The 15,407-nt window shown below is 42.6% G+C and overlaps 1 protein-coding gene across 1 annotated transcript in view; it reads left to right on the forward strand.

The window, feature by feature from the left end:
- Positions 1 to 13,610, forward strand: part of LOC141148038 (lysosomal dipeptide transporter MFSD1-like) — a 33,992-nt gene extending 20,382 nt beyond the window's left edge. The window contains 5 exon segments of the mRNA XM_073635196.1: positions 10,482 to 10,619; positions 11,637 to 11,776; positions 12,411 to 12,522; positions 13,499 to 13,524; positions 13,526 to 13,610. Coding sequence (XP_073491297.1) covers positions 10,482 to 10,619; positions 11,637 to 11,776; positions 12,411 to 12,522; positions 13,499 to 13,524; positions 13,526 to 13,610 — 501 coding nt within the window.
- The last annotated feature ends 1,797 nt before the right edge of the window (positions 13,611 to 15,407 follow it).

Raw genomic sequence — 15,407 nt, forward strand, 5'->3', positions numbered from 1 at the left:
ACAGTGCGCTGGGAAACACTAAGCATGGCGGCCGGAGCGCGGGGGAGGCAAACACTGGAAAGTGTGAGCCGCCGGGGCCGCTGTCTTCTCCTCCTCCTCCGGAGTCCGGACCGCTGCAGGACAAGAAGGTGAGGGATGGGTGGGTGGGGAGGGGAGGCACCGTATATGTAGTGGCAGAATAGTGTAGTGCTCAGTGTAGTATATTGGACAGTGTAGTGTAGTGGACAGTATAGTGGTCAGTGTAGTGTAGTGGACAGTAAAGTATAGTGGTCAGTGTAGTGGACAGTGTAGTGTAGTAGACATTGTAGTTCTCAGTGTAATGGACAGTACAGTATAGTGGTCAGTGTAGTATAGTGGACAATGTAGTGTAGTGGACAGTATAGTGGTCAGTGTAGTGGTCAGTATAGTGGTCAGTGTAGTGTAGTGGACAGTATAGTATAGTGGTCAGTGTAGTGTAGTGGACAGTATAGTGTAGTGGACAGTGTAGTTCTCAGTGTAGTGGACAGTATAGTATAGTGGTCAGTGTAGTGGACAGAATAGTATAGTGGTCAGTGTAGCGGTCAGTGTAGTGGACAATATAGTGGTCAGTGTAGTGTAGTGGACAGTGTAGTGTAGTGGACAGTGTAGTTCTCAGTGTAGTGGACAGTATAGTATAGTGGACAGTGTAGTGTAGTGGACAGTGTAGTTCTCAGTGTAGTGGACAGTATAGTATAGTGGACAGTGTAGTGTAGTGGACAGTGTAGTTCTCAGTGTAGTGGACAGTATAGTATAGTGGTCAGTGTAGCGGTCAGTACAGTGGTCAGTGTAGTGGACAATATAGTGGTCAGTATAGTGTAGTGTAGTTGACAGTATAGCGGTCAGTGTAGTGGACAGTATAGTGTAGTGGTCAGTGTAGTGGTGTGGACAGTGTAGTGGACAGTATAGTGGTCAGTATAGTGTAGTGGACAGTATAGTGGTCAGTGTAGTGGACAATATAGTGTAGTGTAGTGGACAGTATAGTGGTCAGTGTAGTGGACAATATAGTGTAGTGGACAGTGTAGTGGACAGTATAGTGGTCAGTGTAGTGGACAGTGTAGTGGTCAGTGTAGTGGACAGTATAGCATAGTGGACAGTATAGTGGTCAGTGCAGTGGACAGTATAGTATAGTGGTCAGTGTAGTGTAGTGGACAGTATAGTGGTCAGTGTAGTTCTCAGTGTAGTGGACAGTATAGTATAGTAGTCAGTGTGGTGTGTAATGGTCAGTAAAGGAATCAGGTTGGTCAGTGTTGAAATCAAGTAGTTTAGTGTAGTGGTCAGTATAGGAATCAGGTAGGTCAGTACTATTGTATTGGAAGGGACTCGGAGAGTGCTAAAAGTCCGCAGGTTAGGGGGCGCAAATTATTTGCCTTGCCCCGGGTGCTGACAACCCACGCTACGCCACTGTGTATTCCTACAACCCCTGGTGGGGAAAGGGCAGGCATTCATTAAAGACAGTAAGGACATTATTAACATACTTAAAATGGTGTGGATGACTCCATGGTGTTAACTATAGACGTGGAGTCACTCTACACTAGTATAAAACAAACCAATGCCCTGGCAGCAGTTGCATGGGCATTAAAAAAACAGTCAGATTTAAAGCTAAAACAGAGAAGGTTTATATTGGAGGGTCTCAGGATGGCTATGAGAAACTATTTCTTTTGGCATAAACATAAATACTTCAAGCAAATAAAGGGGGTGGGTATGGGAAATAAATACGTCCCGAGTGTGGCCAACATATTCCTTAACAAATGGGAAAATGCAGAGATATTTGGAAAGTGCTGGCCACACATACAGATATATAAAAGATTTATAGATGATATCCTGGTTGTCTGGAAAGGCAACCAGAAAGATCTAAACCTATTCATCAAACACATTGGTGACAATAAATATGGCATTAAATTTACTGTAAGTACACACCACACAGCCATTCATTTTCTTGATTTGGAGATTTTTTAAAATGGGGGAAGACTGAACACCAGAACACACTTCAAGGATACAGACCGTAATGAATATATCCCTTTTAGTAGTTGCCACCATGCCCAGTGGAAAAGGGCCATACCCAAAAGGCCAATTTATTAGAATCAGGGGCAACTGTGATTTGATGGGCGACTATCTCACACAAACAGTGTTATTAATTAAGAGATTTGTGGATAAGGGTTACAATAGAAAATAATTGGAGTACATCAGAGAGAAGGTGGGAAGCACTAACAGAAATTTTATTACAAGAGAAAAATAACAAAAATAAAGAAAGAAGGGAAAACAGTGAAGTGCCATTTGTGACTGGATATGATACGGAATACAGGGTCTTAGAGAAAATAATAAAGAATAGGCCAATCATTTGTAATGATCCACATTTAAATAAGATTTTACCACCCAAACCTAAGTTTATTTATAGACGAGCAAGAAGAATTAGGGATGTGATTGTAAAGAATGTACCTGCCCCCCCCCCCCCCCCCAAAAAAAAATGGTGACCTTTTTTGACCATAAGGGCTTCTATAGATGTGGAAAGTGCAAACCCTGTAGGGTCACAAACAAAGGGAGTAGGAAAATTACAGAATTCCAATCAAATCCAACTGCATTAAAATATAATATTGATAAACTTATCACTTGTAACAGCACTCATGTGACCTACATATTGGAATGTAGCTGCGGATTGCAGTACGTAGGGAGAACAACAAGACCACTTAACGTTAGGCTAGGAGAACATATTTAGAAATATTTAGAAATATTTCAAAACATTTTAGAAATACCCATAACAGAAACCCACAACATTTGAAATTTTATGTCATAGATAAAATAAACCGAAATTGGAGAAATTCTAACTTGCGGAAAGAAATATCAAGAAATAAAACTTACTGGATTTTTAAATTGAATACTTTGAAACCAAATGGGTTGAACGTGGAACTTGATATTAACTGCTTCATAGAGGATTATTAATGGTTTTATTTATTCATATATGTTTCATTCTTTTATTTTATTTTCAAATTTTTATTTTTATTTTATTTCTTTTTCTTTTCATTTTTCTTTTCAGTTATTTTTATTTAAAATTTATTTTAATTTTATTTTCTTTTTTATATATTTTTTTTCTATATGTATTGACATTCAGACATATTTGCATAGGACTATGATTAGCAAGAAGGAAAATATTTTTGGTGCAGTTTTATGTATATAATCACAGTATGAATATATGGTGATTGGAAAGGTTTTTAATATTAAAATGGATTGATTTTATAAAGTACAACATAAAAATGTAAAGTTCTTTCAGCCATCTGTTTTGGGGTATCCAAATATGTTGAAATTTAGTAAAGAACAAATTGAAATAGGCAGTGTTGGGAACGATAAGTAATGGCCCCCAATCATAAATATAACACCATAGTTCAGAATTGCCAGTAATTATAATGACGGAAGATACACTTCCGGCATAGTAACAACAAGAGTGAAACAATGACGCACTTCCGGTTTCCTCTAATGATTTGATAGGCTGAATAATCACCATAAAGGGCATAAATACCATTTCAAAGATGGAGTACCCAGCTTCCTGATGACGCATGTATGTATGCAAAACCTGTAGAGGCTTCTGGGTAATCGCTAACGTCACTTCCTGTCCCAAACCCGCACCATATCGAGGCTTGGAGCGCACGCCGATCCCGGGAAACCAAGCGGCGGAGCTGAACCCTAAAACAAACTGCTGGAAAGACTCAGTGCCGGTCTAAAAGGCACTTTAATTGTGAGTGCACATTTTACACATTCTGGTTATTATCTTATTGGTTAAAATACATTTTTATATAAGTATGTTGCGCAATGATGGATGTTTACTTCTTATGAGATACCAAGACTGGCATGGAGATATGAGGAGTAACTAGTGGCAAGCTAGTTGGAGGAACGCCAGGAAAGTGGAGTGGTTATCCCAATATAAACCAAAGGAAAAACTTTTTCTAGGTTCTGGTGAGTGCCCATTTCAGAAGGTGGTGGTGGCACACAAAGTGGTGAAAAGTTTTTTTTTTGGAATGGAAGTAGACTTTGGGGATTATTGTAAAATACCTCTGTTCTGGGGTTTTATTTTGCACTTGATAATTTGCACTTCATATTGACCTATTGACACGTTGCACTTTACAGTTTATAGTTTTTTATTGTTAAGGTTTGTATACAAGGTAAAGACACAGTTTTAGTGGTAATATTGCACTTTTGGATCAGCACAGTTACATTTTCAAATATATTTTTTCCTAATCTACATGGTACATGCAGAACTTTGTTCCATATTTATAAGTGCTTTCTAACCCTAGTTATGAGATGCAACCTGTCTCCCTCTACTGCTGCGGCCAATCCGACAACGGCTACAAAGGAGATGGCTAATTCAAAGCTGCAGCTCATCTTGGATCTGAGCATTTACCAGTAGGGGGATGTCAGCCTCTGCATTCCTCTTTAACCACTTGAGCCCCGGACCATTATGCTGCCTAAGGACCAGAGGTCTTTTTCCAATTTGGCACTGCGTCGCTTTAACTGCTAATTGCGCGGTCATGCAATGCTGTACCCAAACGAAATTTGCGTCCTCTTCTTCCCACAAATAGAGCTTTCTTTTGATGGTATTTGATCACCTCTGCAGTTTTTATTTTTTGCGCTATAAACGGAAAAAGACCGAAAATTTTGAAAAAAAATGATATTTTCTAATCTTTGTTATAAAAAAAATCCAATAAACTAAATTTTAGTCATACATTTAGGCCAAAATGTATTCGGCCACATGTCTTTGGTAAAAAAAATGTCAATAAACATATATTTATTGGTTTGCACAAAAGTTATAGCGTCTACAAACTAGGGTACATTTTCTGTAATTTACACAGCTTTTAGTTTATGACTGCCTATGTCATTTCTTGAGGTGCTAAAATGGCAGGGCAGTACAAATGCCCCCCAAATGACCCCATTTTGGAAAGTAGACACCCCAAGGAAATTGCTGAGAGGCATGTTGAACCCATTGAATATTTATTTTTTTTGTCCCAAGTGATTGAATAATGACAAAAAAAAAAAAAAAAAAATATTTACAAAAAGTTGTCACTAAATGATATATTGCTCACACAGGCCATGGGCCTATGTGGAATTGCACCCCAAAATACATTCAGCTGCTTCTCTTGAGTATGGGGATACCACATGTGTGGGACTTTTTGGGAGCTTAGCCGCGTACGGGGCCCCGAAAACCAAGCACCGCCTTCAGGATTTCTAAGGGTGTAAATTTTTGATTTCACTCTTCACTGCCTATCACAGTTTCGGAGGCCATGGAATGCCCAGGTGGCACAAAACCCCCCCAAATGACCCCATTTTGGAAAGTAGACACCCCAAGCTATTTGCTGAGAAGCATATTGAGTCCATGGAATATTTTATATTTTGACACAAGTTGCGGGAAAGTGACACTTTTTTTTTTTTTTTTTTTTTGCACAAAGTTGTCACTAAATGATATATTGCTCACACAGGCCATGGGCATATGTGGAATTGCACCCCAAAATACATTTAGCTGCTTCTCCTGAGTACGGGGATACCACATGTGTGGGACTTTTTGGGAGCCTAGCCGCGTACGGGGCCCCGAAAACCAAGCACCGCCTTCAGGATTTCTAAGGGTGAAAATTTTTGATTTCACTCTTCACTGCCTATCACAGTTTCGGAGGCCATGGAATGCCCAGGTGGCACAAAACCCCCCAAATGACCCCATTTTGGAAAGTAGACACCCCAAGCTATTTGCTGAGAGGCATGGTGAGTATTTTGCAGCTCTCATTTGTTTTTGAAAATGAAGAAAGACAAGAAAAAACTTTTTCTTTTTTCAATTTTCAAAACTTTGTGACAAAAAGTGAGGTCTGCAAAATACTCACTATACCTCTCAGCAAATAGCTTTGGGTGTCTACTTTCCAAAATGGGGTCATTTGGGGGGGTTTTGTGCCACCTGGGCTTTCCATGGCCTCTGAAACTGTGATAGGCAGTGAAGAGTGAAATCAAAAATTCACGCCCTTAGAAAGCCTGAAGGCGGTGCTTGGTTTTCGGGGTCCCATACGCGGCTAGGCTCCCAAAAAGTCTCACACATGTGGTATCCCCGTATTCAGGAGAAGCAGCAGAATGTATTTTGGGGTGTAATTTCACATATTCCCATGGCATGTTTGAGCAATATATCATTTAGTGACAACTTTGTGCAAAAAGAAAAAAAAAAAAAAAATGTGTCTCTTTCCCGCAACTTGTGTCGCAATATAAAATATTCCATGGACTCGACATGCCTCTCAGCAAATAGCTTGGGGTGTCTACTTTCCAAAATGGGGTCATTTGGGGGGGTTTTGAACTGTCCTGGCATTTTATGCAGAACATTTAGAAGCTTATGTCACACATCACCAACTCTTCTAACCACTTGAAGACAAAGCCCTTTCTGACACTCATTGTTTACATGAAAAAGTTATTTTTTTTTTTGCAAAAAATTACTTTGAACCCCCACACATTATATATTTTTTTTAAAGCAAATGCCCTACAGATTAAAATGGTGGGTGTTTCATTTTTTTTTTTCACACAGTATTTGCGCAGCGATTTTTCAAACGCATTTTTTGGGGAAAAAACACACTTTTTTAAATTTTAATGCACTAAAACACACTATATTGCCCAAATGTTTGATGAAGTAAAAAAGATGATCTTAGGCCGAGTACATGGATACCAAACATGACATGCTTTAAAATTGCGCGCAAACGTGCAGTGGCAACAAAATAAATACATTTTTAAAAGCCTTTAAAAGCCTTTACAGGTTACCACTTTAGATTTACAGAGGAGGTCTACTGCAAAAATTACTGCCCTTGATCTGACCTTCGCGACGATACCTCACATGCATGGTGCAATTGCTGTTTACGTTTGACGACAGACCGCCGCTTGCGTTCGCCTTAGCGCGAGACCAGGGGGCGACAGGGGTGCTTTTTTTTTTTTTTTTTCTTTATTATTTTTTTGCTTTTTTATCTTATTTTTAAACTGTTCCTTTCATTTTTTTTTTTTTTTTAATCATTTTTATTGTTATCTCGGGGAATGTAAATATCCCCTATGATAGCAATAGGTAGTGACAGGTACTCTTTTTTGAAAAAATTGGGGTCTATTAGACCCTAGATCTCTCCTCTGCCCTCAAAGCATCTGATGACACCAAGATCGGTGTGATAAAATGCTTCCCCAATTTCCCAATGGCGCTATTTACATCCGGCGAAATCTAAGTCATAAAATGCTCGTAGCTTCCGGTTTCTTAGGCCATAGAGATGTTTGGAGCCACTCTGGTCTCTGATCAGCTCTATGGTCAGCTGGCTGAATCTCCGGCTGCATTCTCAGGTTCCCTGTTGAGACAGGAGAGCCAGAGAAAAACACGGAAGACGGTGGGGGGGGGGGGCATTCCCTCCCACGGCTTGTAAAAGCAGTCTAGAGGCTAATTAGCCACTAGGATTGCTTTTACATGAAAGCCGACCGCTGGCTGAAAAGAATGATACCAAGATGATACCTAAACCTGCAGGCATCATTCTGGTATAACCATTCAAAGTCGTGAATGGCGTACCTGAAGACAAAAAAATGGTTAACAATAAAGCACAGTAAACGGTAAAGTATAAAAAATTGCATACCTGAAAAGCAAACACGATAAAACATAATAACAATAAAACATTGCAGAATAGAATACAGTCAAAAAGAGCAGAACAAGAGAGAGAGAATAGAGAGAGAGAGAGAACAATAAAATGACAACTATTTTTTTTTATTTTATATATATTTTTTTTTTTTTTACACTTTTTTTGTAACTAACTTTTATAACGGTAACCGGTTCCAGGTTCAGGTCTCTCAAAATGCGATGGCATCTTGGGAGACCCTGTGAAAGTGTGCCTAGTCTGTGCAATGCTGTACCCTACGCTAATACTCAACTAATGAATGGTAGTGTTCAAAACATTCACCAATGCAAAGACCAGGATTGTCAGGACAGGAGGGACAATAATAGAGGGTGTCACGCCTATATTCGCGCTTGCTGCAGACACGACATCTTTTTTGGGGGTTCGTTGGGTAGGGGTACTCGGGAGGACATAAAAATGCCTCTCATGCAGCCGACTGCATTTGGTTGGGGATGAGAATGGGGGAAGTACGGGCGCTGCAGAAGCGGTGGGTTCCCAATTAGGATTGACGAATGCAGCAGGAAGGGCACTATGGGCACGACGGGCCTGTGTTTGTCTTCTTGGTGGCAGCGGGACACTACTTGTGCTTGCCACCTCACCAGCTTGAACTGCACTTATGGGACTCGCCACATCACCAAGTATTACTGCAGTGCTGGTTTGACTACGACCGGGGTGTACTAGGCCGCTGGCGCTTGCCAGTTCAATAAAAAGCTACCAAAAAAACTGTTAGCGATCGCAGGGATCAGGCCTGACTCTGCTAACGCTGCAGTTATGTGTTTAGTATTTTGTAAGTGACAGTGATCGATCGATACTGCACTTGGGTGGGCTGGGCTGGGCGGAGGGGCAAAACGCAGGTGCTAGCAGGTATCTGGGCTGATCCCGCTAACACTGCGTTTTTGGGAACCCTAAACTGCTGGGGACGCCAGTATAGATCTGATCGGATCAGATATTGATCCGTTCAGATACTATACCACTAAGGGAGGTGTACGGTGCGTGCGTGGGTGTTAACGGTACTGGCGCTAATCTGACGCTGCTTGGGGCTAGTGCTTGCCAGTTCACCAAAATACTACCAAAAAAACTGTTAGCGATCGCAGGGATCAGGCCTGACTCTGCGAATGCTGCAGTTATGCATTTAGTGTTTTGTAAGTGTCAGTGATCGATCGATACTGCACTTGGGTGGGCTGGGCTGGGCCGGGCGGAGGGGCAAAACGCAGGTGCTAGCAGGTATCTGGGCTGATCCCGCTAACACTGCGTTTTTGGGAACCCTAAACTGCTGGGGACGCCAGTATAGATCTGATCGGATCAGATATTGATCCGATCAGATACTATACCACTAAGGGAGCTGTACGGTGCGTGCGTGGGTGTTAGCGCTACTGGCGCTAACCTGACGCTGCCTGGGGCTGGTGCTTGCCAGTTCACCAAAATGCTACCAAAAAAACTGTTAGCGATCGCAGGGATCAGGCCTGACTCTGCGAACGCTGCAGTTATGCGTTTAGTGTTTTGTAAGTGACAGTGATCGATCGATACTGCACTTGGGCTGGGCCGGGCGGAGGGGCAAAACGCAGGTGCTAGCAGGTATCTGGGCTGATCCCGCTAACACTGTGTTTTTGGGAACCCTAAACTGCTGGGGACGCTAGTATAGATCTGATCGGATCAGATATTGATCCGATCAGATACTATACCACTAAGGGAGGCGTATGCTGCGTGCGTGGGTGTTAGCGGTACTGGCGCTAATCTGACGCTGCCTGGGGCGACGCATATCACCGCCGGGCGATCAGGGGGCTAAACCTTTATTCGGTAATAAACGGAGGGTGCCCTGACACTATAAAAAATAAACAAACTAACCAGCGTCACCCGTAACAGTTATACGGTGATCAGTGGTGAAAGGGTTAACTAGGGGGCCATCAAGGGGTTAAAACATTTATTAGGTAGTATATGGGGGTCCCTGTCGCTATAAAACGCTGACGGCGAACCTAAATATTTAGGTCCCTAACTAGCGTCACCAGCGACACTAATACAGCGATCAGAAAAATGATCGCTTAGCGACACTGGTGACAGGGGGTGATCAAGGGGTTAAAACTTTATTAGGGGGGGTTAGGGGGGTATCCTAGACCTACAGGGGGGTAATACTAACTGTCCCAACACTGTAACTGTCACAAACTGACACCATGCAGTAATCAGAAAAAAAAAAAAAAAAAAAACTGCTGGTGTCAGTTTGTGACAGGGGGGGGGTGATTGGGGGGGGATCGGGGTGTTTAGTGTGCCTGGCATGTTCTACTGTGTGTGTGTAGTGTTGTGCACTCACATACCTGTCTTCTCTCCTCGGGCCGGAACGGAAATTACCGAGCCGAGGAGAGACGACATAATTTCCTTTGCTGCTGTTTAGCATACAGCAGGAAAGGAATGATGTGATTGGCCGGCGGCGATCGCGAGGGGGGGGCCACGAACGGATGGCCTCCCCCTGATCTCCGATCGCCGTGGGACAAAAGACGACCGCCTCGGGCACCGGGGGGGTCCGATCGGACCCCCACCCGCGGAAGGCAAATCACGTATATGTACGTGATTTTGCCTGTCCGTGCCACCTTGCCGACGTAAATCGGCGTGAGGCGGTCGTCAAGTGGTTAAATAGGGGACAAAACTGTAAAATAAAAATGATGATAGATCTTCTTTTACGTTTCTGTACTTCTTCATATGTAGTTTGCAGGAGCAAAAACAAGGGAATTGGTATTAGTAAACCGTTTTGCCATTGCATTGATTATACATGCAGGTTCTGTGCCCTTGTTGCTTGGCCTATACCAGAGTGTTGTTCTCTTTCAGGACTATGTGGGCATGAGAGGGATCATGGCTGTCCTTTGTGCGGTCTTCACGTTGCCAGTTTTTGCTCTCCTGGCTTTTACCTTCGTCCCTCCGCTGGTCTCTACCTTGTGGCTCGGGGTGACATATTCCTTTGCTGCGGTAAGGCTATAATGGTTCCCCTAATTACAGCATACCATTCACAAGGACAATTTAAGTAAGCCTGTGGGTGTAATTTAGTTACTGTAACAGATAACAATTTCAGGATAAATTCTGTCAATGTGAAAGTTCCTAAAATCAGCCAGTCATCCAATGTGTAAGGGGATTGGTTGTCAAGCAAATAGATGGAGTGGAGTGTCATTGCTGGCAAGTGGAGAGGAAGTTTACCTTAACTGAAGAAATCAAGGGGGAAGAATACAAATAGGGGGGGTATAAGATAAGGGAGAGAGGTAGAGAGGGGATAGGGTTGGCTGGTAGTGGGGATAGGACCCTTTGGGGAGAGCTGGATCTCAACCCTAAGTGGATTTGGAAGACAAAGGTGAAATTATGACTTACGGGTTTCTAGCAAAGTCCACGAAAGGGTAGTTGTTGATCCCAAGTCAGCGTACATGATTGCATCTTTTGTGGATGGTGTTAGTGAGGATTGCAGATAATTGTAAAACCTGTTTTTTTTTATTTTTTTTTATATGACTTTAATGCTGAACTCTGGAAAGGGGGGCATGTCTAGCTCTAGCTCTCTGCGATGCGGTGAAAGGCGGAGTCAGCTGTCAGTCAGGCAGCCAGGTGGATCCTGAAAATATTGCAAAGATAAATCGGTTACAGGATTAGTTTCATACTGTATTGCACTTATTGACGTTATGCATCCAAAATGACTAGGCATTTGGTCATGTGATCGCTGTGGAAGGTATAGGTCAGATTGGCTGAATTAACCCTTTCACAGAGATTGCATGACCCAATTTCTAGACTGTTGGTTATTTGAGTGGTACAAGAGGGGACCTGGTGCAGCATTTCTCCAAAAAATATTTTGTTTCCTGGTTATGCTTAATTTGATGGTCCAGAAAGACTGGTCGTACAGCTTTATGTTAAAATGAGTGTTGGTTAATTTTTATGACCCTGATATATTAGTACATCCAGAGTTCACCTGCTTCCCAGCTGATGATGTTTGTTTTCTACCCTCAGGCCAGTATGTGGCCCTCTATCACTCTCATGGTCCCACAAGCGACCCTCGGAACAGCCTTGGGCCTGGCTGGCTCTGTGCAGATGATTGGTGTTGGAACTTCTAATCTTATTGTTGGCAGAATCCTTGGAACTAAATCCAGGTGTGTCCAAAAATATCTATATATGGCATTGACATTTTATATAGAACCATCACATCAGTCCCTGTCCATGTGTAGCTTACACTTTAACAATCTTGCTACCATCATACACAGACACACATAGGGGGTAGGTGTTTGTGAAGAGGTCAATTACTGTACCTGTATCTTATGGGTGCAGGGAAGAAATATTTATTTTATTTATTACAGGTACTTATATAGTGCTGCTCAATTGACGCAGCGCTTTACTTTGTACATTAACATCAATCTCTGCTCTCAAGGAGCTTACAATCTAAGTTCCTAACTCGCATTCATACATACATATACTAGGGCCAATTTAGACAGGAGCCAATTAACCTACCAGCATGTCTTTGGAGTGGGGGAGGAAACTGGAGTACCGAAAGGAAACCCGCGTGCACAGGGAGAACATGCGAAATCCAGGCAGGTAGTGCCATAGTTGGGATTCAGACCAAGGACCCTAGTGCTGCCAGGTGGAGGAAGTGCTAACCCCTTAGCCAATGTGCTGCCCAGGAAGTTTGTATAAACATCAGGGTAAAGGGGTTTTGTAAATACAATGTTGATAAAGTCATGGTGGAAATTGTTCAGTTGTTCTAATTATTCGATTTCCTTCTGTCTCTAGTGAAGCGAAGATCCCATTGTGGCGCTGGCAGCATATGATGATATTCATGTTGGCGAATATCATTGCTTGTATAGTGACCTCTGTGATTTTAAACGTAGTGGATAAGAAACAGGTAATTACAAGTAGAAGATACCCAAGCTCAACCGCACAATTGAAAAATACTTGCTGAGATTCGGTGCTTAGGCTGGGGAATCCCCACTCCCATGTTCGAACATCCAAAGCAGAAAGTAAGCCGGCAACTCAATAACTCCTTGGTAATATCCTTTATTTGACTACATCATATACACAGGATCAATGCTGACCTGTTTCGGCTTTTACAGCTTTACTCCTAGCATTGAGTACTATGAGTAAGGCTGTAATAGCCAAAACATGTCAGTATTGATCCTGTGTATATGATGTAGTCAAAGGATATTACCAAGGAGATATCGAGTTGCCGGCTTACTTTCTGCTTTGAAGAAACAGGTAGTAGCTGTTAGAGTTAGACCGCCGATTCATGACTGCATAGAACTCTGAAACACTCTATAGAATGATGTGAATAAATTAGACACTATATAGGAAAATGAGCGCAACCAGTTACTGTATAGAATCCATGGAAATCTACCAATAACTACATAGAAAACTGATTTTGTGTACTAATCAAAGAATGTATTGGTCCAGTTGATTTCTGAAAGTTATGACAGTTTGATCGAATTGATCAATACATCAGATGAATGTATCATTGCATATGGCCAGCATTAGAGTCATGGCACACCTGCAGTTTATTCTCTCTCTGGGTTATTTTCTGTGGCAATCTACTGCTGGCTACAATACTTTATACAGCTACAGATTACTGGTATGATATGATCACGAAAAGTTGCATTTGATAACATGATCAGGTACTGGAGCAGGTGTGCAAAAAGCCGATGGCTCAGGGGTAGTAATATTGTAAACGTGGTAACACACAGCTTTCATTGAGGGAGGTTTATTGTTTTCTTGGCAACGGGAACTGTAAGGCAAGAAATCTGTACTGCTGAAGAGTGACTCATGTGACAAGTATAACCATGTATTATTATGTCTTTTGCTGATCTCTCCTTTCTGCATGTCACCAGGGAGGCACACTAAACAAGATGCCAAAGACCTCAGATGGAGCACCCATCTAGAGATGATGCTGACAGAACACCTCTCCTGAATGATGAGGATGATTGCAACTCTATCAACTAAATTAGAGTCTCACCAAACCCAACGTAAAGGAAACCCACTATGAGATATATACGATGGTTGCTATTGCAGATATCTCCTGAAAATGCTAGTTCCCTAGATTCACGCTGACCCTGGTCTTCACTCTTTCAAGTCTCAGACTGGAAACAAGTATGGGTTTAAGGATTTCTGATTATCATTTGCTGCTTTGCTGGCCCAGGTCATGGAAGCATTGGCGCTAAAAACAAACAGACCATTAGCATTTGCAGAAGAGGACCAGCAATGGCATCTTTTATCACATGACCGGTGCACTTTAATGCCTCCATAGCTCCTTTTTAATCAACAATACATAAAGCAGGGCAGTGATAGTATTACTCAGCAAATCAGTTATCATTTCCCTATACAGGTTCTAGAAGTGTTAGGTGTATTCATTGAGGAAACAGTAAACTCCAATTCATGTATCGGGCTGTATTTACCATAATGACACTTGTAAGCCAGTGCCATGTAGAAGTGACTGGAAGGCTGCACACTTCTACTACAAAGCTGGGAGCCAGGAGTAAAAATGTAAAACAGACTCCCGGCTGCTGACATTTTTTAAAAGCCACCACTGTCACCGATGTAGTTAGGTTGGTGGCAGCAAAAACTTTACGGTTCAGGAAACTTGACGCTTTTACTCCTTTCTGTTGTATATTGATCCCCACAGCATGGAAAGCAGTGTGTTGTGTTTTTTTTATTTTTTTTATTTTATGGCCATACTGCTGCTTTTTAAATTGCCCCCTAGAATCCTTATATTGATTACAAATTTTGCAGTCAGTACAAATGGCACATTTGCTGAATGAGAGTTGTAGTTGGATGGGCTAGCTAGAGACCTTTTATTAGTAGCAGTGTGGAATATACATTCTGTACGGCTTGATTGAAAGGAGTGGGATGAGTTAGCTGGCCTGTCATTTTCTTCCCTATTCTATTTCACTTCCTGTCTCGGTGACACCCAGGGTATTGCTGTCAGCTGGCTTGATTACCGTATTTATCGGCGTATAACACACACCGACGTATAACACGCACCCCAATTTAGGAGGGAAGTTGAAGGGAAAAAAACTTACATTTAAATGCTCATCATTGCAGCCTTCTCAGTGCAGCCTTGCCCCAGTGCAGCCATGTCAGTGCAGCCATGTCAGTGCAGCCTTCCCCAGTGCAGCCTTGCCCCAGTGCAGCCTTGCCCCAGTGCAGCCTTCAAACCTCTATCCCAGCTAACCTGGGCTTCAAAATCGTCGACCGCGATTTGAAAATGGCGCCGCCGGCGCCGAGATACACAGAGCCGGTCCTCGGCTCTTCCCGGCGGCTCTCGTTCACTTTCGGCTCCACTCGTAGTCCCAAGCGGAGCTATCCGAACCTAGCCGAGTAGGTTCGGATAGCTCCGCTCGGGACTACGAGTGGAGCCGAAAGTGAACGAGAGCCGCCGGAAAGAGCCGAGGACCGGCTCTGTGTATTTCGGCGCCGGCGGCGCCATTTTCAAATCGCGGTCGGCGATTTTGAAGAATTGACAGCTCAGGATCGCAGGGGATCGGCGTATAACACGCACCTGCGATTTTCCCCTGATTTTCAGGGGAAAAAAGTGCGTGTTATACGCCGATAAATAAGGTATGTCCATTTTCTGGTGTCCACTGTTCATATATTCTTCTGGAAATCCACCGTAATATTGGTAGCAATGAAAACCTGGTAGGTGATCAAATCCTGCTTGGTTGCAGCTCCACTTTACAGCTCCAGTATTGTGGTGGATTTGATTTAAATCAAGTCGATTTAAATCACTAATGAAAAGGCTTG

This window comes from Aquarana catesbeiana, linkage group LG06, assembly GCF_042186555.1.
Source record: "Aquarana catesbeiana isolate 2022-GZ linkage group LG06, ASM4218655v1, whole genome shotgun sequence".
Classification (NCBI taxonomy): domain Eukaryota; kingdom Metazoa; phylum Chordata; class Amphibia; order Anura; family Ranidae; genus Aquarana; species Aquarana catesbeiana.